This window comes from Bos mutus, chromosome 4 (genome assembly GCF_027580195.1).
Source record: "Bos mutus isolate GX-2022 chromosome 4, NWIPB_WYAK_1.1, whole genome shotgun sequence".
NCBI lineage: Eukaryota > Metazoa > Chordata > Mammalia > Artiodactyla > Bovidae > Bos > Bos mutus.
Window position 1 is genome coordinate 50,801,715 of NC_091620.1, and position 25,589 is coordinate 50,827,303.

Here is a 25,589-nt window from a genome sequence, read left to right on the forward strand (position 1 = left end):
CACGCTTGGAGGCTAAGCAAGTAGATTACAGTAACCTTTCTCCTAGCAAACTGGAAGTAGGCTAACCTAGGCAAGAAAACACACAGCTCTGACAAGATGGGACCCAGCATTTAAAAGCAGTGGTTTCCCACCTCTGGCTGTAGGTTAGAATTCCCTAGCAAGAGCTTTAAGAAAACTCTCAATGCCTGATCCATCAACTGAGTAAGAGTCTCGGAGTGGAGCCCAGGCAAAGGGAGGTTTAAGACTCCCACCATGACCAATTTCAGGATGAGCTTTAACAACTGGTCTGCAAGCCTGAATAGTTAACAACTGACTACCTGGAGTCAGCTCCAACTCACCCTTGAAAAAAACCTTGAGTAAACGAAATCGATTAAGTTCTTCAAGTTCTCATCTGCTATCTGAATGGTGAAGTGGGTTAAAAGTGAGGGTTACTGTGAATAAAGGTAAACCACAGTTCCAATAACTTAATCACTTTTGTGTTTTGGGTTTAGAAGTGTCAAGTTAGCAACTGAGGCAGCTAAGTGGCTGAAGGTCTAAAGAGTTTTTAAAAAGGTATTAATATTACCATACGTAAATTAGATAGTTGATGGGAGTTTGACATATGACATATGGCACCCAAAGTAGGTGCTCTGTGACAGCCTGGAGGGATGGGGTGGGCAGAGAGGTGGGAGGGGGTTCAGGATGGAGGGGACACAGGTATGCCTATGGCCGACTCATACTGATGTATGGCAAAAAACATTACAATGTTGTAAAGCAATTATCTTCCAATTAAAATAAATTTTTAAAAGGTATTAATCTGTACATGGGAATTAATACTGTTGTTTCAGTGGGGCTGGTGCTAGGATTAAGTAATCATACATAAAGCATACAGTAAGTATACATAGTAAAAAATCTAGGTTGCCTTTCCTCAGTAATTATTACTACTTTCAAAGGAGAATGGTATGAATTGTTTTAACACTTTATTTTCAGTGAATTCAATCATGTTTATGTTCACTTTTAATATACGTTTTTAATTTAAGTATAGCTGATTTACAATGTTGTGATACTTGAATTTTTCCCCCCAAATGGGCCAAAATATATATGCAAATATTTTCCAGTAGAGACTATGCAGTGCTGTTACCACCAGAAATCCAGCCAACACTTTCCAGCAAAGTGATTCAGTGATACACACACACATACACACACACACATATAGATCTTTTTTATTTTCAGATTCTTTTTGGTATAGGCTATTACAAAACACTGAGTATGCTTCCCTGTGCTACACAGTTGACTATATATTTTATACATAGTAATCACATATATCTTTAATTCTTTATCTCTATAATTTAAATCAGGGGTTGGCAACTATGGCCTATGGACCAAATCTGTAAATAAGGTTTCACAGAAACTTTCAGTTTTATAGAACACAGAATGTCCACTCGTTAGTGTAGTTCTATAGCTGCTTTTACTGCTATGGTGGCAGAGTTGAGTAGCTGAAACAGAGGCCCCTGTGCCTTCATAAAAAACAATGTTGACCCGTGATTTAAACCATTCAAAGCTTTTCTTAAATGAACACTAAAAAATACATTAAAAAAGAATACAAAGCAAAGACAGGAAATGAAAAAGTTGAGAAAAGAAAATTTCTCTAGAGTTTTAGAAATCACAAAATAAATCTTAATTCTAAGAATTCCTAAGACATACTTTAAACTCTATGATGAAACTGAGATCTGATTCTGTCTAGTTAAGATGGTATATTTTAAAGAATACTTTATAAATGAACTTTCCTGCAAGATGACCATTACTTCTGCACCAGGAATGCATCCTGAATATGAAACTTGGAAGAGTGAATTTAGGAGGTAGAAACATGGAAAATTATTTATAACCTGGCAATGAAAGTGACTGAAACCACATTAGTCAGGCAAAATAAGCTGATCTCTCTAACTACAGGTAAAATAACATTTCAAACATTGAAAAATGTACACAATCAAAATTGTACAGGGTAGGGGTTTAAGAAACCATTTCCCCTGCTAATTTTTGATGTTTACATGGAATGTTCTTCAAGCAGCAAATAACTTACCAATGATCTTGACAGATTGAAAATGATACATCTTTACCACAACATAAATTAATTCTCTCAGTGGGAAACTGCTAAAATAGACAAGGTGTCAGAAAGATTTCTTTATGTCTGAAGGAGAGGAAATGATTCCATTTCTTCCAAATATTCTTACATGAAAAATAATAAACTCTCACTTTTAAACTGTCTTTATTTTCATGGGGTTCTAAAACTCCCATTACTAATTGGGGTAGTCATAGTTATCTGGTACTGGCCATGAGTCAATCCTTATTAAGTCAGGTATAAAACATACCCAGGTATAAAACTGCCCCCATAATTCACATGTCATATGAATAAATATTCATAGAAATACTCAGAAAAGAGAATCGAAGAATCACACTACATTCTCATGGCATTCCTTAGATTTAAATGTTAGCAGAAATCCTGGAAAGTAAATCTTCACAGAAAGAAATGTAAGAGAAACATGGTGGTCTATCTCAGGGAAGGGAAAAATGCCCACACAAATGAACCCAATTCATCCTGTATAGAATGATCTCCAATTCTATTTCTGAAACAGCTAGTTGAAAACTGGACCACAGGGATGAACATTTACTGAATGTTTAATGCATGTGTATGCTATCACATTTAACTCTCACACAAAAACCTAAATAATGGGTATTAACAGTGATCTGTAAGGGGCAAAGTTCAGGTAGGAACTCTGTCTGCCTCCCACACCTATTCTGTGTTCAAAATGCCCAATCCTGATGGAACACAGGGTACCCTCTCAACCATGAGCCCATAGAGATGCCCCTAGAAAAAGAGCTCCTATAATCAGAGTGACGAGTTTGAAAGTTTTCTAAATCCTCTGCTTGGAGACTAACAATGTATTAAACCCATCACACTTTCCCAAACTTATTAGGGAACCCTTTTCCTCAACTTCCATTTTGTGAAAGTCATATTCTGAAGCACACTTTGAGAAACAGGACTGCCACCACCTCCCTTGATGGGAGCTGGATAAAAGAGAAATACATAAACTCTAAGAGAAAATAAACATTTTCATCCACCATTAAGGGGCGATACTACTGAGGGGGTGATGGCATGATTCTGAATGGCTTCTTTCTGCTTTTAGAATCTTTAATAACACCCTCAGAGTCCCGGGCCCTGTAGACCTCCTTGGCCTCATCTAACAAACACCTCACCATCAACTGGTCTACCTTCAGTAACCTGGGACCTGCCAGGTTTCCCTTCATGGAGCCTTTGAAAAATGCTGTCCCCTTAGCTGGATGCTCCTTCTCTCCTTCTTGGGGAAGTCTTTCCTGATTCTGTCAAACCTCTCTCCCATCACTGAGTTACAATGTTATAGTTATTGGTGTACTTCTTTGATGAATACCTGTCTATGCCCCTACAGGAGTGAGGGGAAATATAATCTCTGTTCTCAGATGGGAAAAAGAAGAGGAGGGACTTTTCCAGCTTCTTTCTACCATCTTCTATCACTGACTAGTGGATCTCTGACTTGGGAGAAGGTTCTGTGCTGCTCAGCTCTGTGCCTGGGCACACGCTGGTCTGCTCCTACACAGGCAAGCTTAAGAGGAACGTTCGGGAATAAGTTCAACTCAGGGAAGACAACTTAAGAAGTCAGTTGTTACAGATCCTAGCTTTATTCTGCAGTTTAGCCTTATGCAGTAATAAAGTTGATTTTACTTTTTACCTTTGAGTCTTATTTTTCAAATCGCTTCCATTTGGGAGGTGAAGACAAGAAAGAGTGTTCTTGTTGGCCCCCTAGAATGCCAACATCTTCTACTATGCCTCAGCCCATCAGAAAGAACATGACTGGTCTCCTTGGGTTCACTACTGTAACTCAGGCCTGGCGCTAAGAGGGACTCTAAGTTTTAAAAATTGATCATTCTATCACAGAAAACCTTTTAAACAAGTAAATCTAGGGAGAATGGTATGATGATAACCCCCTATGTATATATCACCCAGCTTGAACAATAATCAACACGTGGCAATAATCAACACAATCGATCTTGTTTGATCTATTTCTCCACTTGACTGAAGCAAACCCAAGACACTGCATCACTTTATATGTAACAAATGGTAAAGGCTTGAAAACATGTCTATAAAACCATTATCACATGCACATTATAAATGATAACTTATTAACTATATCCTTAATAATAAATAGATGAATGAATCAACAAAGGGTCAAAGAAGAGGTGGATCTCAAGCAAGATCTGTGCCCAGCCCCCAATACAGCATGCACGCATGCACGCACGCACGCACACCCCCCCTTAAGGGCTAACCTACTCACCAGTCGGGGTGCTGCTGCGGAATGAAGAGGAGGGGGTGATGGGCGGGGTCACTGGGGGAGTAAGGCTTCCGCTGCTGTGGCGAGGTGGCGTGGACACATTCCCTCGAGACACGGAGCTGGACAAAGTCAGCGAGAGCTTTGGCTGGATCTTCTTCTTCAGAGACTCCTGCTCTCGGCGGGCAGCATCCGTCATGAATCTGTAAGTGGAAGAGACCATTTGTAAATAACCCATCTACAGAGCAGGAGGAATTATGACTGCTAACCTGAATGTGACAGACGCTCCACCCTGGGGTACGGACTTGTTCACAGGTCAGTCCCAACTTCAAAAACTCAGAACAGCTGCCCTGTTCCTACATGATAGAATTATCTTCTAGCTCCTGAAAGTTCCCTGGGCCAAGCCTCTGTCCTCACTACAGTGCTTTCAGCTACAGGACTGCCTGGAAGGTCCTCTCAATCCTCAGAAAGTACACCTGCTCTCAAAGTCCCCCCACCACTGTCAACTAGAGAGGACTTCCTTCATCTGCAGGTTGGCAGTATTTATTGTTTGTGCCACTGAACATACATGGCTTCATGAGGACTCTGATTCTTTTTTGTACTCTGGATTCTCAAACAGGTATCTAGCTTTTTAACACTTTCTTGGTTGCTTAAAGGTCTTGTCTCCCCAGCTACTAGCTGAAAAGAAAGGACTTAAGTCCCTATAATCGTTACTAGCATGCTGCCAAGCACATCTTAGCATACATTTATCAAATGACTGAACAATTCTGCCCAAGAAAATTCAATAAGAGGGAACAAGCACAGTACAAGGAAGATCACTGAGAAAGATCTGTTTATGTCATGATTCTATTACTCATAAAAGGGAAAGGTGACTTCTTTCGATAGTTTCACTTTGGAAACTTCAAAGTTACATTCTTTCAACACTTCTCTTAAGTTAGTAATATTCAAGCTTTGTTCTTTTCTCCCTGTTTAATCTAGCATTTTATGAATTCATATAATGAAATTCAAAACCACTTATGAAATGGTATTTCCTCCCTAAACAGCAAATGTTGACTACAGTTTTTGAGAATTGGGATGGAAAGTCTAGTGAATAGAGTTTATGAAAATATTTATGTAAATAAAGCATACACTCATGCCCACCACCTACGCTCAAAAACAGATCATAACCATACCTCTCAAGGCCCCTCTGTACCCCACCCTCCCATCAACTGTGTTTTGTCTATTTTAATACAATTCATCATAAACTAATACCGTTGTGCTTGCTGCTGCTGCTGCTAAGTCGCTTCAGTCGTGTCTGACTCTGTGCGACCCCATAGACGGCAGCCCACCAGGCTCCCCCGTCCCTGGGATTCTCCAGGCAAGAACACTGGAGTGGGTACCATTGTGCTTAGACATGGTATTTTACCCAACACATTTCACATTCTGCTTACAGAATTCCTTTATATTCGTCTTCATTACACTACGGCATTTTAGAAGTCAATAGATAGTTCTCATGCCCGGGTAAAAGTTTCCAGTTGCTCACACAGTGAAACAATATTACAATAGTGTTAGTGTCTTAAAATGTCTACTTTTACACTTGGAACATGGATGGCATATTTCTTGAAGGGCTTTTGCAATATAATCTATATGTATAAACTGGATTTTATATGTTGAACCAAACTGTAATAAAGTTGTATGCTTTGTCTTGAGCTCTTATGTTTTTGTGCTACAAGATGGTGTTGACTGAAAAGGGAGAAAGGAATGACAATGCAAACCAGAACTGTTTGCACTCGGTAGCCAGGTATTCATTTATTTTCAGATATAAAGTTGGTTCTACTGCTCTTAAAACTGCTTTTTCCTCTTCTCATAAACCTCTACACTTAAAATATGGACTGTAAAGTAAGGAACTAGTGCTTTCTTTTATTATTTTAAGTACGACTGCTAACTGCACAATGCTGAGCTTCTTCAGGTGGGCACGCAGTGTGCCGGGGAGTGGCCAAAATCACAGGCTAAACATGTTGCTTGTTCTAGGAAGGCCAAGTGTTCTTAGCGTAGGTAATTCAAGTTAGTTTTTAAATAGTAAAAAAATATAGATAGATATGCTATGGAGTAGAATGAAAAATAAACATCTTGCATCTTAGTTAAGAGCACGGGACTTGGAGTCAGGCAAGCCTATCTTCAAATCCTGGCTGTGCTACTTACAAATGTGACTTAAGGCAAGTCAATGATCCTCTCTAAACCTCAGCTTTATTCTCTATAAAATGGGACAAGAAATTGTGTAACAGCTAAAGGGCTAACACATCCCTTTTTCCTTTATGCAAGAGGTTTTGATTAACTCTGGTAACCTGCCAAGATGGTAAATCAAAGATGCTACTGGGCAGCGCTGCTTATAAGACTGACCCCCTGACTGGTAAGTGGCGTCTGGCCTGGGAGGAGCTAGAAACCATCTATACATAGCTGATAGGAAGCAGGAGCTTTGGGCTTCCGGAGCATGGCGATCCTGCACCTGAACATGGCCCCTGCAGGGAATGGGGAACGTGCCCAGGGAGTGTTATAAAAGCTTTGATTCCAGGGACGCTCCCACCTCTGCCCAAGGGGCACCTTCTACCCGCATTTGGACAGACTGCCATTGTGTACCAGTGAGAGCTTCATAGAAGGTGTGACGTGGCCCTGCTGGTGGGCAGGCTCTACCTTTTATCTCTCTGAAAAGACCCAGAAACCATGACGGTCCCGGATCATCTGAGAGGCTGTTCATGGTCAAGGAAGGTCACTTGCTGGTGGACCAGCCAACAACAGTGCTGACTTCTGAGGATATTGTGAGGATAAAACAAGGCGGCAGTGCCTGTCATGTAGGAAGTGACTTTGTTACAGAACGCTTCATAAATGTGGTTTTTGCTGTACGTTCCGTCTACCTTACTTCAAGTTTCTTGAGGGTGCGCTGCATGTTTATGGCTCTGAAAGCACCACGTTCCTGCCTCATGCATAGCTTACAAGACTGGGAATCAGATCAGAGAGTGCACAGAGAGTGTCAGCAAGACAGTCTTGCAAGAGAGAGAGACGCAGAGAGAGAGAGGTTAGTAGTGTCTTCTCTTACTCTGGTTAAAAAGTATCAATAGCTCATGGTTTTTATTGTAAAATAAATACTCTCCTACAGCTCAGATATAAAAACAACTATAAACAACCATAACAACGTGCACACACATATCCCTCACCTTCACCCCCTCATGGGTTTGGTCAGCTACGGACAGCCATTTATTTTTGGCTTGTATCTGCTAAGTGCTTTCTAGAAGCGAGAACGAGGCACCATGTTAAAAGCATTAAACATGAAACTCATAAAACACTTCTGCCAATCCTTCTCTCCCTCCACCCTCCCTCCTTCTCCCTTGGATTGGTGGTTATGAACTTGCAGCTATACCCATAAATCAAGGCAACCTCACTATACCAAGATACACAGCTGCAGAATTTATTCCCGGTGACAACATACACACGGAAGGGCATAAAAATGCCTGTAGAACACTGGATAAAATTTGCCAGTTTCTCCCTGGTGGTTTTGCACTGTTCCTCTTTCACTTATCACCCATGACTTTACCTATTTTTTGGAGACTTATTTAAACCCTGAACTTTTCAAGCAGTGTTCCATCAGTATAGCTGTTTGTCAAAAGATGGGTGAATTCCCAATGGCAAAAACCACTTGGGGAGACAAGTTAATAAAGGACCTGATGAGGCAGAATGAATAAAGGTTGTCTGTGACTGTGGTCTAGACTGGACTCAAATAAGTTGGCTCCAAGCATTTTCCACCTTCAGGGGCAGCTACACTGTGACATCCTTGAAGGACCACAGCCCAGACTGTTCCATCATCAGGGTTAGACACGTTCTGCTGTATTCCTAGGGGAGATGGAGTTCAGGCTTGGGAAGTCACACCACCCTGCAGGCTGATGAGTTTTTCCCAGTGGATTCTGACATGATTGGTGATCTTTCCCAAAGCCCTGAGTAACTGCAGCCAACGTGGGGTTTAGAGCAGGAAGGAAGCTGGGTGAGACAGATTGCCTTGTCTAGCCCCCTCATTTTTCCTGGTAACTGGGAAATGAGGTGAAGGGGCCTGTGCAAGGTCACTTTGCTGGCTGATGGCAAAGCTGAGAAGTCAAGCCTTAGGACTGAATCAAAAGCTCCTGCTCTGCCAGGCTGCCTACTGCACATCAAAGAACTCTGAGCTTTCTTGTTTTTGCTGCAGAGTCATGGTTTTCAAAGCTGAAAGGGGTTAAAGAGCTGAAGCTTAGGGCCTAGGAGAATGCAGGGGTTTACTTGTTGGAAGTGGGGCAACCATTAGAGTGGAGGTCTTTATCCTCTCAGCATCCAAGTTCTGCTGTGTTGCGCCCCTAGGTTCTTGGGGTCTTGGATTTGTAGCCTCACTGGGCTGTGATATGGGGAAGGCTGGCTGTGCCCACCTTCCTGAATTCTTTCTGCTTTGCAGTAGGAACTGTTCTGGTCTTGTAGCAGTAGTGTGCTAGTGTGGGCTTATGCTGGCTTGTGAGAGCTGATCATTAAATTTTTAGGGATTTAGGCCATTTGTTAAATATACCCATTATCAAAAATTAAATCATGTGAAGTTAAAATTAAAACAAGTATATTAAAAACAAAGATAACAATACTCAAGATTTATTAGTTCTTGTTTTCTTCCATTTTACTATTATTTATGCTATTGAGGTTATTTACATTAATAAAGTTGTATCTGTTTGGTAGAATTACTATATGATGCTATACAGCACGTTACTTCCCTACTCTGTGCAGTGATGTAATGTTGGTAGCCTGAAATTGGCCATGATGGAGTATTTACACCATGGAAATTGGCAAATATTACAAATTGGGGTTTTTCCCCCCACCCCAAGAGTCAACTGTTAAACATTTACCAATATACCTACAGTTATTATTATTATTTTAATGTGTGGGAAAAAGCATTTGAACCAGGCTCCTTGCCTACCTACTAAAGGAGCTAATCAGGGAAGCAATGAAGGATGGATAAGGAAAGTTTCTTTTCCTTTTTAAAAGTATAAAAATAAGACCTCTCATTAAAGAACACTTATAGAAGATTTTTCATGGATTTGTCACTTGTGCTTAAAAACATTTAAAAAATCTGGTAGTACGCACACAAATTGACTGTACATATTTTAAAGCACAGTTTAAGGAAGAATAAAATGACAATCCATGTACTTACTACTCAGCTTATGAAAAAAATTTTCATCAGAATATTGGAAATTTGCAGATACAACTACAGTTGATTTTTCAGGGTATTTTCCTTCTGGTATTACTTTTCTACACATAAAGAGAACTGGATATTTCTTAAAGGGAAAAAAAAGTCACTTGAGGGTTCATTCACTGTTGACTAACAGCCTGGAAATCTGTGGTCAGGCAAAGTCATGTTTTCATTTTGAAACTGAAACTGCCATAAGATTAATTTTAACTCTCCTACAAATCAGAAATGCCCAAGTTACTTTAATTTAATATGGTCATTTGTAGTAATATTTGTTATTGCTTGGGGAAGTACATATTCCTTAAGTAAATTTTCAAGACTCCATTATAAATCTTTTAAATCCTTAGACCACAATGTTCATTCAGTCTGACATGTTAAACGTGGAAACATGAATGTAACACCACAGGGGGAAAATGTCAAATTGCTGGTCCACGGAGACCAGTTTCAACCACAAACTCAGGAAATTTACAGAGTTGGCTGGAGCCTGGGCATGTCCCCTGCTGCACCTCACTCTCGGGCCAAACACCTGAGCCCAAGTGTCTTGCTGGTGCAAAACCACTCAGCTTCCACCGGCTCTGGAGAAGCCAGTGATGGAAGTGACCACTCAAAACTCGAGCCTCTCTCAGCAGAACTTGAAAAGGATCCAAGGTCTGAGATGCATGGTGTGGTTTCATTGTTATTATAAGACGCTGGAGAGGGCGTGTGGTCCAGACGCCCCAAGCTGTGTGTCAGTGGGCTCGCTCTAGAGTGAAGGAGCGGGTGACCTCCAGAAGCCCCAGTGCTCCCCTTGTTCTGCCCCTGATTTTTCTTCTTGTTAAAACTGAGGAGTTTCAGTTTTATGGGTAAAAGGAATATATCACCTCTAGGTTCCTTCCCGGCTCCAACAGTCCATGATTTCAGCAGCAGCGTCGGGCTGTGTTTCCCAAACTTTTCTTTGGCCTCAATCTAAGAAAGCCTGTATACACATATGTATAATTAGGTCCACAATCTGTAATTTTGAAATCTCCAGAGCTCTGAAAGTTGGGAAATTTCTAATGTTCAACAGCAAAATTCATGAGGAAACCAACCGTGATGTGAACTACATAAAAGCTGTTCATATGCTTTATTTATTGTATTTAGTGTGAATATTCATATACTTCACTGAGTAAACATAAATGTGTTTGATTACATGGGGCTGCCCTGCCGGTAGGGAGAGTTATCTAATAGGCAGTATTTGCACCGTATTGTCTTTCTGAAATTAGAACAATTTTGACTTGTGCAACATGTTTGGGTGAAAAGATAAAGAAATTTTATGTAAGCATCTGAAACAAAAATTTCATTAAATAATCCTTATGATATGTGATACACTCTGATATTTTTCTATTCTATTTCATTTTAACCAAATATCGTGGTCACAACCTCCACATTAATTTCTTGACTAACAGGTGATAACCTGTAGATTAACTGGTGATAGACTACAGTTGGAAAATATTCATGTAGCAGAAAATATTCGTGTAGCAATGGGCTTTGTAAGGAGACTGTTCAGATGCTAATTTCTCCTCTATGTTCTCCATCTGTGTGACCTCGGGCATGTTACCTAATCTCTCTGTGCCTTAGTTTTCTTACCCATAAATGCTAAAAATAATAAGGACTGCTTTACAGAATGCAAAGATGAAGTGAATTAATACATGTAAAGCACTTGGAACAGAGCCTGGTACTCGGTGTTTGACAAACATCATGTGAATGACTCTTGTTCAGGAAATCCTAACTCACAAATCTTTCATCTCTCAATGTAACATCAGCGATTTACTGACATTTTAACAGTTACTTCTGAGCTAAACTATTGAGCATTATAGGATACGTACTGCCATCATGAGCTCTGCTGATTCTGAAAGCAATGAACCACCTTCACTGATTCTGCATGCATTGATTAAATGACTGCTTCCATCATAGGTAAATTTGAAAAAGGTGGTAACAGTAACCAGAATACAAACAGAAAGCTCCTCTCCTTTAAGGACAACATGCTAGAAGCCGGGGCATCTATAGAGCCACATGCCTCCTTTTCTTTACTTCTCCCCCTTAATTTCTTGAGAAGAATCCACTGTAGAAGGCCTTTCTAGCAGGGCAGGCAATGGGAGACACTGCTACTTGATGGAAAGACTTCTTTCTAAGCAATGCAAGGCCGCCCTTTACTTGGGAAATTCATACAGCTACACCAGGCTCAGATGTGGCTCACAACCAGACCTCTGTACAAAGCACAACATCCAACTACATCATTTGAAGTTCAAAAGCTTTGTTCTGCCTTTTCAATGGCCCTTTGGGCATTAGCATTTTTTTGGTGAAAAAAGTTTGTGAAACCAAGAGGGTCTCTGAGGAAAGCCATGAGGAGCTGGCAGACAGACCACAATTCTAAGTACTCTCCAATCTGCTAACTCATTGCTCCAGACGATGGGATCTCTGACCTGACAAGGACAACAATCAATCTTTCCAGTGAAGAGAACTAAAGGATTTTCCTTTTCTCCAGCAACTACGATGCAAAATTCAGGACAAGGACAGACAGAAAGCCAGTCAGGAAGCAAGATGATCTGTGCTTGTGCTTGTGCTCAGTCGTTTGTGACCCCATGGACTGAATGCAGCCAGGCTCCTCTGTCCACGGAATTCTCCAGGCAAGAATACTGGAGTGGGTTGCCATTGCCTTCTCCAGGGGATCGTCCCAACCCAGGAATTGAACCCAGGTCTCCTGTATTGCAGGCAGATTCTTTACCATCTGAGCCACCAGGGAAGCCCTGAATGACCTGTAAGGCATTCAAATTAGGCTATGGGAATGATGGGTACATTTTAGCATGTGATCATGTGTGGTCCACATGTCAGAGGATCTGGTTGTTCTAGGTCTCAAAGTAATGGTGGGTTTCCAAACACACATCTGCTAATAAATTCATGGGGTGGCTCCTCTCATTTTAGCAACTTCAAGCCTCAGTGAGGTTGAGAGGTGTTTCGTTAGAACAGCTGGCAAGTGAAACATGACCTGCTGGCAGCAAGTGGAGTGACTGCTTGTCTGTGACCCTTGATTAAGAAAAGGACTTTTACTAGCGATTGGGGGAAATTAATAAATAATAAATGTTCTTTTCAAAGACAAAAAATAATGTGGACTCCCAAATAACACTAATTTCACAGAGTCCCTAGTAATGTTTCAAACAATCGTATGTTTCATTTCTCATCTCAGAATTTCTTTCTTCACCATCTGAGGCCTATGGGATGGATTCTGAAGCTTCATAAAAATTTTTGCAGTGCCACCAAAACTCAGAGCCTCTTTTAATATGCTATTAAAAATTTAGTGCACAATAATAAAACTAAAAGTAGCACCACAAAGCAGATTCAACCAGTCCATCCTAAAGGAGATCAGTCCTGAGTGTTCACTGAAAGGACTGGTGTTGAAACTGAAACTCCAATACTTTGGCCACCTGATGTGAAGAACTGACTCATTTGAAAAGACCCTGATGCTGGGAAAGATTGAGGGCAGGAGGTGAAGGGGACAACAGAGGATGAGATGGTTGGATGGCATCACCGACTCAATGGACACGAGTTTGGGTAAACTCTGGGAATTGGTGATGGACAGGGAGTCCTGGTTCACGGGGCTTCAAAGAGTCGGACACGACTGAGCGACTGAACTGAACTGAGCACCACAAAAAAACCTACACTGTCTGTTTAGATCAGCTTAGTACTTAACTTATGAGGGTTTTGTGTATCTGTGTGTGAGATTTTCATCTGATATTCACAAGGGTTGTGGGCATAATTTGTGAAGCACCTAGCCAGTGAATCAGATTTTGTTCTTGGGTATCGAACCAAAACTGACAGATTTAAGTGGGACACTTCCCACATTCCCTGCCCTGCCTTCTTTTCTAAGTTTGTATCTGACACATGCAGGAGGATACAGTTCCTGGACTGGGAGGAGTAGTTCCGGTCCAATTTGAACAAGATAAATTAACTCTGGGGAAAGTCAATTTTGTATCAGCTAATTTATAAGAGCAGCTAATTTATAAGAGTTCACTGTATTTTGGGGGACAGGGAAGAGAAGAGAAAAGAGAAAGACAAAAAGTGATCTTACTTTCATCTACTCTCTTGACAACTATATTTTCTTTTTCTTTTTTTAAGGGCAGTTACAGTATAGGCTGAATGTTCTAAAACCTTAAAAATAATTAATAAACTAACATTCACTTGCCCATTTTTATTGCCAAGTGGCATTCCTTATCTAACTACCATCTACCTTCACTAGCTACTCATTAAAAAGAAAAGGCCATAGTAACATAAAATATAGAAAGGACATAACCCTGGAATAAAATAATCCTTTCATGAGAAAGACCGTCATGAGATTATAACAATAGAACAGAGAGGAATAAATTTACTTAAATTTTTTTGAGATGCAGAGAAGCTACAATATAAAGTTTAGTTTTATTATTTTGTAATCACATATGTACACTGTAATACACTGTTTATAATATGTGGTTTATAATTATTCTCTAGATATGTTATTAAAAATATCCAACTTTATTTTTTATCATATCCTTTGCTAAAATTCAGTTTCAAGGAATGCTGACTAAAATGGAACTATTAACATTAAATTTAGAAGGAATCATTTGCAATATGCTGGCACACTGAAAGAAACCAAATACAAGAGCATCCAAATCCAGGAGTTTCTCCTTTCCAAGAGCTGGGAGCAAGGACACACAGAGGGGCTGGGTGCCCCTGCTCCGGGGCCCCACACGCCCGCGGCAACTTGGAAACTGCAGACCAACAGAAATACCCTTATGAACATCGTCATTCAGAGACTAGCAAGCTGTCTCTGAATACTACTTAGGAATTATTATTTTTTTAAACCAATAATCTCTTTCCCGGAATTTTAGCACTCAAATGAAATTCATGCACCAAGTCTGAATAACTGCAATAATGAACAAAATCTCATCCCTGAATACTACTACTTTTTATATGCCCAATAAATACGGAGTATTTTCTCACAACTAAAGAATAATATAGTTAATCTATTATTCCTTAATGAAAGCTCTGGTTCAGATTCCAGCAGTCATGACCTAAAGTCACAGGTCAGCATAAATTATCAGTGAAGCAATTAATTTTGATTTACTTTAGCCTGAATAGAGTAAACCATGGTCTCTTTCATCGGCAATGCCAAGAATAAAAACCACTTCTGAAAATGACGCCCACAAATCTTTGGTTCAATGGCCAACTGGAATATCCCTCTCTTGGCAACTCTCTACCATACTTTTCATTCCTTTCTACTCCCATCGAATTGGAAATGACTATGGCTATTTCTTACACATGGTTTTCATTGCTAATTTGACATCCGTGTAAAAACCAATGAACAAAACAAAGAAAGTTGCATTTTATGAGGTTTTGTGGTACCAAACTGCAAATAGCGTTTGAGTTTCCTTGTTGTACCTCCTCTGGAAGTAAATTAAATGAGTTATCGGAGGCTTCCATGTAAACTGCTAATGAGATGATGAATAACTCTCCCCCTAAACTGAGAGAGGTTTAAAAACTAAAGGAAAAAAAATTTGATTTAGGGTCTCTGGAGTATTAGTTCCAGTATCATTAACAGCTGTGAACTCAGCCTGGTTGAAAGTCTGGCTTCTGGGGGCAAACTCTTAATCTGATTTAGGTATTCAAGGGCAAATTATTTACCCCTGCTTGTCTTGGGATCCTCATTTATACAATAAAACCAAGCCTAATGCCTAGCGCCTTTAATCTGCATGCAACACAGGAGACAATGGGTTCGATCCCTGGGTTGGGAAGATTCTCTGAAGGAGAAAAAGGGCAAGCCACCCCAGTATTCTTACCTGGAAAATTCTATGGATAGAGGAGTCTGGCGGGCTACAATTCATAGGGTTACAAAGAGTTGGAAATGACTGAGTGACTGCACTCATGTAAACCCTAACTCCTACCTCATGGGGTTTATTGTCAAGATCTTGTTGGATAAAAACATGAAAAGCACTTGGCTCAATATCTTGTTGCACATATGTCAGGAGGCTGCTCAGAGTCTTGGTATTTCCATGGGTGTTGGCCCTATGCCCCTGACTCTTACCCAGGAATTATGTTAAAAATGTAACCACCACTTAATTGGATAATTCCTATGTAAGAGGCTGGCTTCCCTGGTGGCTCAGAGGTTAAAGCGTCTGCCTCCAGTGCGGGAGACCTGGGTTCGATCCCTGGGTTGGGAAGATTCCCTGGAGAAGGAAATGGCAACCCACTCCAGTATTCTTGCCTGGAGAATCTCATGGATGGAGGAGCCTGGTAGGCTGCAGTCCATGGGGTTGCAAAGAGTCGGACATGACTGAGCGACTTCACTTTCTCTTATGTAAGAGGTCATTTGTGGGGGGGAATCTATGCAGTCTAGTCTATCTAAGATGGACTCAGGCAGATATCTAAGTCTGGAGTGAAAAGTCTGTCTCTGAAGAAAAGCAGTTCTCTGACCATCCACTTAGGTCACTTCTTCTGACCAGCTGGGCTGGGTGACAGTCAGCATTTGGTTAAGACAAGTGACTTGGAATGAATCTAGCTCCAGGGGATGGGGTGAACTGGAGGGCTCTGGTTATGGAAACCTGAGATGAAGGGGACTCAATGTCAGAGGAGATCTCACACAGTGAGGGTTTGTTTATGTTGAAGATGGCCATTTACAAGCCACTCAGCCCCTAAAAGCCATTGCAACTCCATCCCGGAGCTGTTCCCTCTGCTGCTTATGGATTCAGCCTCACAATCTTATCATCAGGTCCTAAGTTGCCACTCTGCCCTGATTATTATGCTGCTGCTGCTGCTAAATAGCTTCAGTTGTGTCCGACCCTTTGCGACCCCATAGACGGCAGCCCACCGGGCTCCGCCATCCCTGGGATTCTCCAGGCAAGAACACTGGAGTGGGTTGCCATTTCCTTCTCCAGTGCATGAAAGTGAAAAGTGAAAGTGAAGTCGCTCAGTTGTGTCCGACTCTTTGCGACCCCATGGACTGCAGCCTACCAGGCTTCTCTATCCATGGGATTTTCCAGGCCCTGATTATGGTGATATGTAATTTGAAAGTCTGTGCCATCTCTGACTTACATACTTCCCCCAATATCCACTGGTATTTCCACTAAGATCCTAGCCGAGGCATATCCAAACTCATTTGGTACATACATTACCCATCCTCAGAGAATCAGGGAGCAATGATGGCAGACAATAAACATAATAGCTGAGACAGAAAGCTGACTTTATCCAAGACAAAAGATGTCCCTAAGTGAGGAAAGGATATTAACCACACATTCAGATAACTGCATGCATTCGTGAATACAATTACAGGGCCAATAGCTCACTCAAATTTATTTTCGTGTATACGTGACTCACTCAGAGTGTCAGACCAACACTGTTCAGGAACAGGGTGGAGTCATCAGAGTTTTCTTTAATGGATTAATTCACTTAGGCAATGAAACTATTTTGGAGGCAAACTCAACTCTATACATGTGTTGTGCCTTTACAAGTATATGCCTGAGGACATTACAAGACTTCAAGTTCCATGGGCTGTGGAAGGTGATTTTTTTCCCAAGTGATTTTTCTTTCCTTTTGCTGCAAGAGTTGAGTTAAGCTGCTTCTGGACTAAAGGGCTTGGTGTTCCCTGTTTTCTAGGAGATTTGTACCCGACAGATGCATTTAGGTATTTGGTTCTTCTGTAAGTACACACACATTTGAGGACTGAATAACCATTTTAAAAACATCACAGGGATATGAACGTCTGTGTCTCTTCTTCCTGCTTGACTTAACCCAAGGACTTTGTGAATGCTAAATATACTTGGTAAACTGTAAACTGTGAGTAAATGCCGGGGATGAAGAGGATGAGGGGGTTGAAGATGATGACAAAATTTTTTTTCATTAGAGATCATTTAAAAACACAAAAAAGTAGAGAGATTGGTATGATGAACTGCCACGTTACAACATTTTGCCATCTTGTTAAACTTTCTCCCTCCCTCCCTTTTTAGGCCACGATTATAATCCTTCATGTATTTCTTATCCATGTTCATGCAATCCCTTGAAAAATATATACAGATAAAATAACTGGAAGAAGAATAAAGCAGAATGGAAGAGAAAGAGAAAAAAAATTTCAACATGGTCCCTGGGCAATATCTAATGAAGATTCAAAATGAGTAAGATGGTTGGTGACATAACTGCCATCTCACTCTGACACAGACACAGCTAAACTATAATGCTTGCAAAGTTTGAGCACTATTATACACAGTATATATAATACACACTATTATACACACATATATACATACATATGTTGAATGACACACCAAAGCTTTATTAATATGCAAGGTCTGAGCCAATGGCTCCCAAGTCTCGGCTATAGGGGACCTATTATAGTGCTGAATGGTGTGGTGCTTTGAATATCATAATGGTACTTCTGGTGTCCTTTAAATTTGGGAGGGAAGAAAAGGGAATAATGCAAAATTACTAGTCATCATTGTTTCAAATTAATTTGTATTTTACAAGATCACCTAATCACTTTTCTCTCACATGTTCCATCCCAAACATGGACTCTACAAATTATTTGGGGGAAAAAAATACAAGGTGTGTGTGGGGGGGTGTGTGTTTAAAATTTTCAAGAATGTCACTGTATTCAACTGCTAATGAAGTGTTTCTTGGAGGGGATTCCAGACCTTCTGTGGATTTACAATGAGCAGTCTTTATTTGCATGCCAAAAGCATGCACTAATCCATAGCATCAGCTGGCTCCCAGAAATACATGTGCCCCCACAATCCTGTTTATCCTGCTGGTTTATTTAGCAAAGCTTTTCTTCACAGAGAGCACAGGTCCTCATTTCAGGCTGGCCAACCTGATTATTCCAAATCCCTAATTAGTGTAATTAAAGCTTTAATGGATTGCAGCCAGGATATAAACCACGCAGCCCCCCTTTTAAACTCCTTGCTTGATGAGTGTGCAGGCCTGCTCCACGGCAGAGGGCTTCCTGTGGAGGCACTGAGGCCTTGCTCTCCGGAAGGGCCTGGACACCTCTGCTCCCAACGCCCCAGCCATTTCTGATGCCCAGGGAGTCTCTTCGTCAGGTTCACACTCACAAACCGAACTGCTCCCCACCCCTACCCCTCCAGGATTTACCAAAGTGAACCAGAATCTGTCTCAATGTTTCTACAGATGCTAGCCACTAACGTAGAAGAACAAGTCTAATGTCTTAACTAAAATACTTCCCAGCAACCTAGGAGAATCTTGTTATTAATAGAGATCCTGCAGAGCACTCCTGTATTAACCTGCTTTCAGAGTACTACCCAGAACTTTTCCAACAACTGAAACCCAAAGGTCCACAGCTTAAAACCACAGCACTTCTAGGTGCTTCCTACAACGTGTAAACTAAGCCATAATGGCTCTGGTGAGTTCACATCATCTCAGCTCCAGATGGATATTTGGACACTGATACTGGAGAAGAGAAAAGGATTTACAATAGGAAAAAAAAAAGCCTTTTTCAGTATAAACTATGCTAAGTACCTTATAATTATTGGGTTGGTCAAAAAATTCATTTGAGTTTTTCCATACGATGTAATGGAAACCCATATGAACATTTTGTCCAGCCCAATGATACTACTTACTGAATCCTCACAACCACCTTTTCAGAGATTATTATTAGCCCCATTTTAAGATGACAAAATTGAGCTTCAGAGACAACAGAGCCAAATCATTGGAAAAGATGCTGATGTTGGGAAAAACTGAAGGCAGGAAGAGAATGGGCTGACAGAGGATGAGACGGTTGGGTGGCATCACTGACTCAATGGACATGAGTTTGAGCAAGCTCCAGGAGATGGTGAAGGACAGGCAAGTCTGGTGTGCTGCATGCAGTCCATGGGGTCACAGAGAGTCAGACACAACTTAGCGACTGGACAACGACATCAGGTAGTTTTCCCAAGGACCCACAGCTAATAAACTGCTTAAGGGAAGATATAAATAAAAATGCTCAAGATCTGTGATGTCCAACCCAGCAGCCATTAACCCTATGAAGGTACTGCTCACTTTAAATCTGGCTTGTGTGACTCAGAAACTGAATTCCTGATTTGATTTTAGTTAACTTCAATGTAAATAGCCACATGTGGCTAGTGGCATGGAAATAGAACGTTTCCATCATCACAGAAACTTCTGTAGGACAGTGCTGAAGTAGCTGATAGAAATTCAGTTCTGCATACGCTGGGTTTGAAATGGTGGCGGGACATCCAAGGGGATAAACAAACAGGTAAGCGACCTAGACTTAGGAGCCATCCACCCAGGAAAGCAGGAGAGCCTACAGGGAGGCAGAGAAGGCCCAAGGGTTGAGAAGAGAAACTGGCGGTGGGGGATGCCTACCATTTAGATGGCAGAAGGAAGAGGAATCTCCAAAGTCACTGAGGAATGGAGTTCTTATACCCTTTCCAGGTTTAATAATTTACTTCTCCTCTTACACTTCTATGCGCATTTGGACAACAAATATTTTGCTAAAGAATGAAGATCTGCCTTTTGTAACAGAAAAGTACATTTCTTTATTCATTCACATGATGGTTTGATGCAAAGACATCAGCCCTTTGAAAGACGCCCTCCCGCTCAGAGCCAGGTACACTATGTGCAGAAACATGTGAGCCCAAGACACAGCACTCCACGGCTTTGATGCAATGCAGGAAGTGGCTCAAATTCAATTCCGAACTATACACAAACTTCCTGAAAAATGAGATCCCAACAACTTGTTGAAATAAAAGCTCTGAAGTTCCTTGCTGTGAAGAGACCTTCACTACGACTTTTACTTAAACCTCCCTTTCAGTTGCCTGGGGGAGTCTTCATGAAGTTATCTGATCCAGTAACTTTTCTTACTGTGTAATCAAATTTATCCACAGAATAAGTCTAAGTCTTGTTGGGAATGAAAAGTCCATTCACAACGCCTTTAGTAAGGAGTTTTACTTCAGTAAGATCTGAGACCAAACTTTCTTTTCCCTTGGACAGAGGGTGAGGCATACCTTGGGCCAGTCTATCCCATATTCTTCATCCTATAAAATGATAGCATTTGGAACCCCCACTGACTTCAAGAGGGAATTTCTCACCCACTCCTGTAGTTGTGTGGCTTCCCTGGTAGCTCAGCTGGTAAAGAATCTGTCTGCAATGCAGGAGACCCCAGTTCGATTCCTGGGTCGGGAAGATCCCCTGGAGAAGGGATAGGCTACCCCTTCCAGTATTCTTGGGCCTCCCTGGTGGCTCAGCTGGTAAAGAATCTGCCTGCAGTGTGGGAGACCTGGGTTCAATTCCTGGGTTGGGAAGATCCCCTGGAGGAGGGAAAGGCTACCTACTCCAGGATTCTGGCCTGGAGAAGTCCATGGGGTTGGAAGAGTTGGACACAACTAAGTGACTTTGACTTTCACGTAGTTGGAGGTGGGTGATGCACAGCAGGTGGAAGGAGAGGAGGCAGTGGGAAAGATATGAGCAAGGTCATAAAGGTGCCTGCTAACATTAAAGTTAAAATTAAAACAAAACTCTTGAAGTTTAGAGTTCTGAAAAGCCCACTAAGACATTTCAAACTTTTTCCCCTGTATAATTTACGAGGCTTTGGTAATTCTTCACAGCGCCAAGTGACCCTAAAACACACAACACAGAATTGGAGAGAGAGGAGTTCTGGGGATTGAAACGCAGGAAGCATACGAACAGAATGGCAGCATGGCCTACTAAACAGGGGGAAAACTGGAGAATGCCAAAAGGAAGCTCCCATCCTCCCCACCCTCACTCCTGACTGTTGTGGGTAGTGTTTGCAGCCACAGTGCTGAATTCACATACAGCTGGCTTCTGCCTTGTATATGCAACTAACCACGCTTTCTCTGTGTCTGCATCACTCCCTGGCAGAACATGAGGAGTTTGAGAGGAGATGGTTTCTCTTCCAGGATACCTAGGAGCCATTAAGTGGGAAATTCACCCAGTTTTACTTTGAAGGAGTTGATCCATCTCTTGAGGTTCCCCAAGAATGTGTTTCATCAAGCCTAATGGAAGGTCATTACAGAGGGATATATATGATTTTTTTTTGGTAACCAAATTGATTTTTCTGATTCTTTTTAATTTTAAAATTTCAACCACCACAATGGTACATTATTAAGAAAAAACAAAAATTAGGATAAGGTCATGCCTTTTGGGCAAGCAGGACAGGTGAGGAGAGAGTGGTCACTTCTACGGCCTGGCTTCTCTCGCTCTCTGCCTGTAGGCGGAGGAGGGACGTGAACAGGGAGACCCCCTCAAGGACAGTGCAGGGTGGGAGAGACCTGGGAGACCTCTGAGGGGTACCGAGGGTGCTGGATGGTGGGTGCGCTTCCTGCACTGAAGATGGAAACCCCTTGTCCCCTTCACACTGCATCAGGGTTCAGCTCAAACCCTTCCTCCCCCTCCATCTCCTGCCTGAAAATTCCAGATGCCCCGTTCCTCTTACATGTGAGCCAAGAGGTACTTCAGCCACTTTAATTCTGACCTGCTCTTCTTTTTTGAAGCCTGATTTCTCTCATTCATTCTTAGTGAGGTTCTGACTCAGCAGCGGCTGTGGTGCAGAAAGACCAAAGAGGAACTGCAGAGAAGACCGGCGTCCAGCTCTACCGCCGGTGCTAATCACATGCCTGTGATCAAATTCTTAATTTCTCTGGGTTCCAGTTCTCTTATGTGTGAACTGGAGGTATTACTCATTTATTTATCTCCACCAGCTTTGGAAGAATGAAAGGTGGTTTCCTGGGATTCATAAAGAACAGTAAAACAGAATGATGGATAAGAAGGGCAGAAGAGGTAGGGCACACACGAGGGATGTGGCACAGGGTCAGGGATGTGGCTGAAAGGAACGGGGCTGAGGACACCCTCTGACACAGCCGCCACGTGGGTTGGCTGTTCCTGAAAATCTCTGTAAGTTGGAAAACTGTGAACAAATGTAGGCTACCAACATTTTCAGCAGCTACTAAGCTCAGGACTACGTGCCGTGATTCTATTTAATAAGTGTGTATGGAGGTACAAGTGCTGAGGGAGACATGGAGAGGAGGAAGCCGGTCCTGGCTCTCCAAGGCCTGCCAACAGCCTGGTGGGGAGCGTCTAGGGAACAGCACAAGTGACGTTACAGCAGAGCATGGGCAGCATGTCAGAGCAGGACGAGGCTCCAGGCAGAGGCCGTGTAAGGTGGGGTCAAGGTCTGGGGTACTGAGACTTGTGTGCAGGCCCCCTCAGTGTCTGCTTTTTAGATCTGTGCGAATTCTGTGTATGTTCTGTTTTCAGTCTGCATCTCTGACTCTCAGGTGTTAATAAGTATGACTGCCAAGAAAGCAGACCTTCACGTCTCTTGCTGCTGCTGCTAAGTCGCTTCAGCCGTGTCTGACTCTGTGCGACCCCATAGACGGCAGCCCACCAGGCTCCCCCGTCCCTGGGATTCTCCAGGCAAGAACACTGGAGTGGGTTGCCATTTCACGTCTCTTACTAAAATGTAAAATCCTGCTCGCCGGCCAAGGCTGAGAGCAGCATAGTCAACAATGACCTCGCCATTCTTACTCCATCTCCCATATACATGTACCACTTCTCAAAAACCACCAGATGATACTTTCCTTTTCACACAGGGTGCTCTGAGCATCTTTAATATACCTGTTCAACTCTGACTCCATCTCCCGCTCAACAGCCTCACAAAAAGCCTCTGGACTTTCTAAGACATGCACAGTGCTTGTCTTCCTTTTAGAATCCTTCCTGCCCCCTAGGTTTTTTTTTTAATGGAACCTATTTGGGGCAGTAACAGAGTGCCATTTACTTTAAGAATTTTAGCTGGTGAAGAAATGAGCCCTAGATCTTAAAAGCAAGGATTAGACTAGCCTCAGTAACCAGTAAGCGGGCCACCACGAGCCATTTTACTCACAAACTGCTGTTAAGGGTTTACTATCAGGATGATCCCTTCAAGCAGGCCCTATTAAAAAAATAATCACCATCTGCTCGATTCCCTTTATTAAACTGGTCATTAATTACTGGTTTAACAACTAATTTCGTCTGGGTTTTATTGAGTAATTACAAAATAAACAGGGGAGGGTATCAAGCTTCCTGCATTGCTGAGGGCAGGAATTCTTCATAATGCTATGTTTCAAAGGGGGGCTGTAATAAACCACCAAATTCCATTTAATATGGTAATTATAATTCTCAAAATTCATCCTTCCTGTGGTTAACGAGTGCCTTCTTTCAGCTTAGCTCAGCCTGACTTCAGCCTGGGTCATTAAATAGCAAACTAGTTTTCGTGCACTGGTAACAATAGATCTTTCATGGGTTATTGCCTAATTAATTGAGGTGCATAATTTGATCGCTACAACTTTTTAAAAATTTCATATTCCAGGTATAATGTAACAATACTCTATTATTGTAGAGTAATTTAAAATGGTATGAATTTTAAGGTTTTGATTAGACCAGGTTTATGATCCTCCATAAAGTAAAGTGCAAAGTTTTACCAATGTTTTTCGACTAAAACATCTAGGTTAAAACATTTGCAACAAGTCATTAATTTAATAACATGCTCATCCAAAACAAATCATAACTCATTTCTTTTTACTGCAAAAGTAATTGAGTAATGAATAATGAAAATCATCCCACTGAAAAGGGCAGTAAATATGTTGACTTTATTATTAATACTCAATTTTGGTTAATAAGGCAGCTATTAAATTTGAAACATGATGGACTTGATTTATTGACTTATTCAAGATAACAGTGAAATATTATCTAGTAAATACCAAAGTTCTTGCAAGAGAAGATCTGATTGTGAAACAAATGAATTCAACTGAAATTTCAGCTCCTTTTAAAAACTGTGCTGTGCTTAGCTGCTCAGTCATGTCCAACTCTTTGCAACCCCATGGACTGTTGCCCTTCAGACTCCTCTGTCCATGGGGATTCTCCAGGCAAGAATACTAGAATGGGTTGCCATGCCCTCCTCCGGAGGATCTTCCCAACCCAGGGGTTGAACCCAGGTCTCCAGCATTGCAGGCAGTTTCTTTACCATCTCAGCCACCAGAGAAACCCTTTTGAAAACTATTCAATCTCAAACCTCTTATCCCTGTATCTCACATGTTCCTTAAGAGTTTTAATTGTGTATGTACATACACACACATGCACAGGTGTGAGCGAGGTGGGGAGGGGTCCTAAGACAGCTTTTCACATCACTCAGCAGCCTGCTGAACTGGAATTCTCTGGTGAACCAATATAGGTTAAGTCACTCTTATGTTCTACCCAAAAGGAGTTCATGATAAACTGCCAAGAAGATATTAGTTACACCTAAAAGGTGGTCTGTAGCCTAATACTCAAACATAACACTTCAGTGATGGTTCAGGGGAAACAGCAAAATACCCACTCATTAAACGTAAAGGGCACTAGAGGAATGGGTTTTTTAAACTCTTGTAAATAGGATTATAGTTGATTCTTCGGTTATTCACAGCAGTTATGTTCTATAAAGTTCCTGCAAACACTGCATTAGTGAGTACAGAGCCACTGTGTTGCAAGTACTAATTTTGAGTTACAAAGAAACTTTAGTGAGTAGACAAGTTTGCAAATATGGAATCTGCAAATGATGAGAACTGACTGGACCTTACACCACAAGCCCATATTCATTCACCCATGCACTATAGTTGCTTATCTGCTCTAATTCTTTACACTTACAGGACAATCTTAGCCCGATGATAAGCCTTTTGCACAATGACACGGCCCAGAACACACATACTTTATTTACTAAACCCTGAAAAATTTCTGGGAATTATCAAGTTTTAGAAGAATTGGAACACTATTTAAAGCTTCAAGTAATATATGTTTTGAGAACATTTCAAGTTCTTGTCAAATATTTTCTTATTTCTCTGCATATTTCAGAGAGGGGCCTTCATTTCCCACTAAGAGATACTAAGTAACACCCTGGGTTTGTCCAGCTCTAAATCAACAATGATATTTTTGATATAAAAGACTTAACAAACGATTCTTGCCTGTTACCTTCATGGGAAGGATAATTACAATTTAATCTT

General features: G+C 41.4%; 1 protein-coding gene across 1 annotated transcript in view; it reads right to left on the minus strand.

Moving 5' to 3' along the window:
• Positions 1–25,589, minus strand: part of JAZF1 (JAZF zinc finger 1) — a 330,823-nt gene that overhangs the window by 39,269 nt on the left and 265,965 nt on the right. Inside the window, exon 3 of the mRNA XM_005891431.3 lies at positions 4,347–4,543. Coding sequence (XP_005891493.1) covers positions 4,347–4,543 — 197 coding nt within the window. The remainder of the gene's footprint in view (positions 1–4,346; positions 4,544–25,589) is intronic.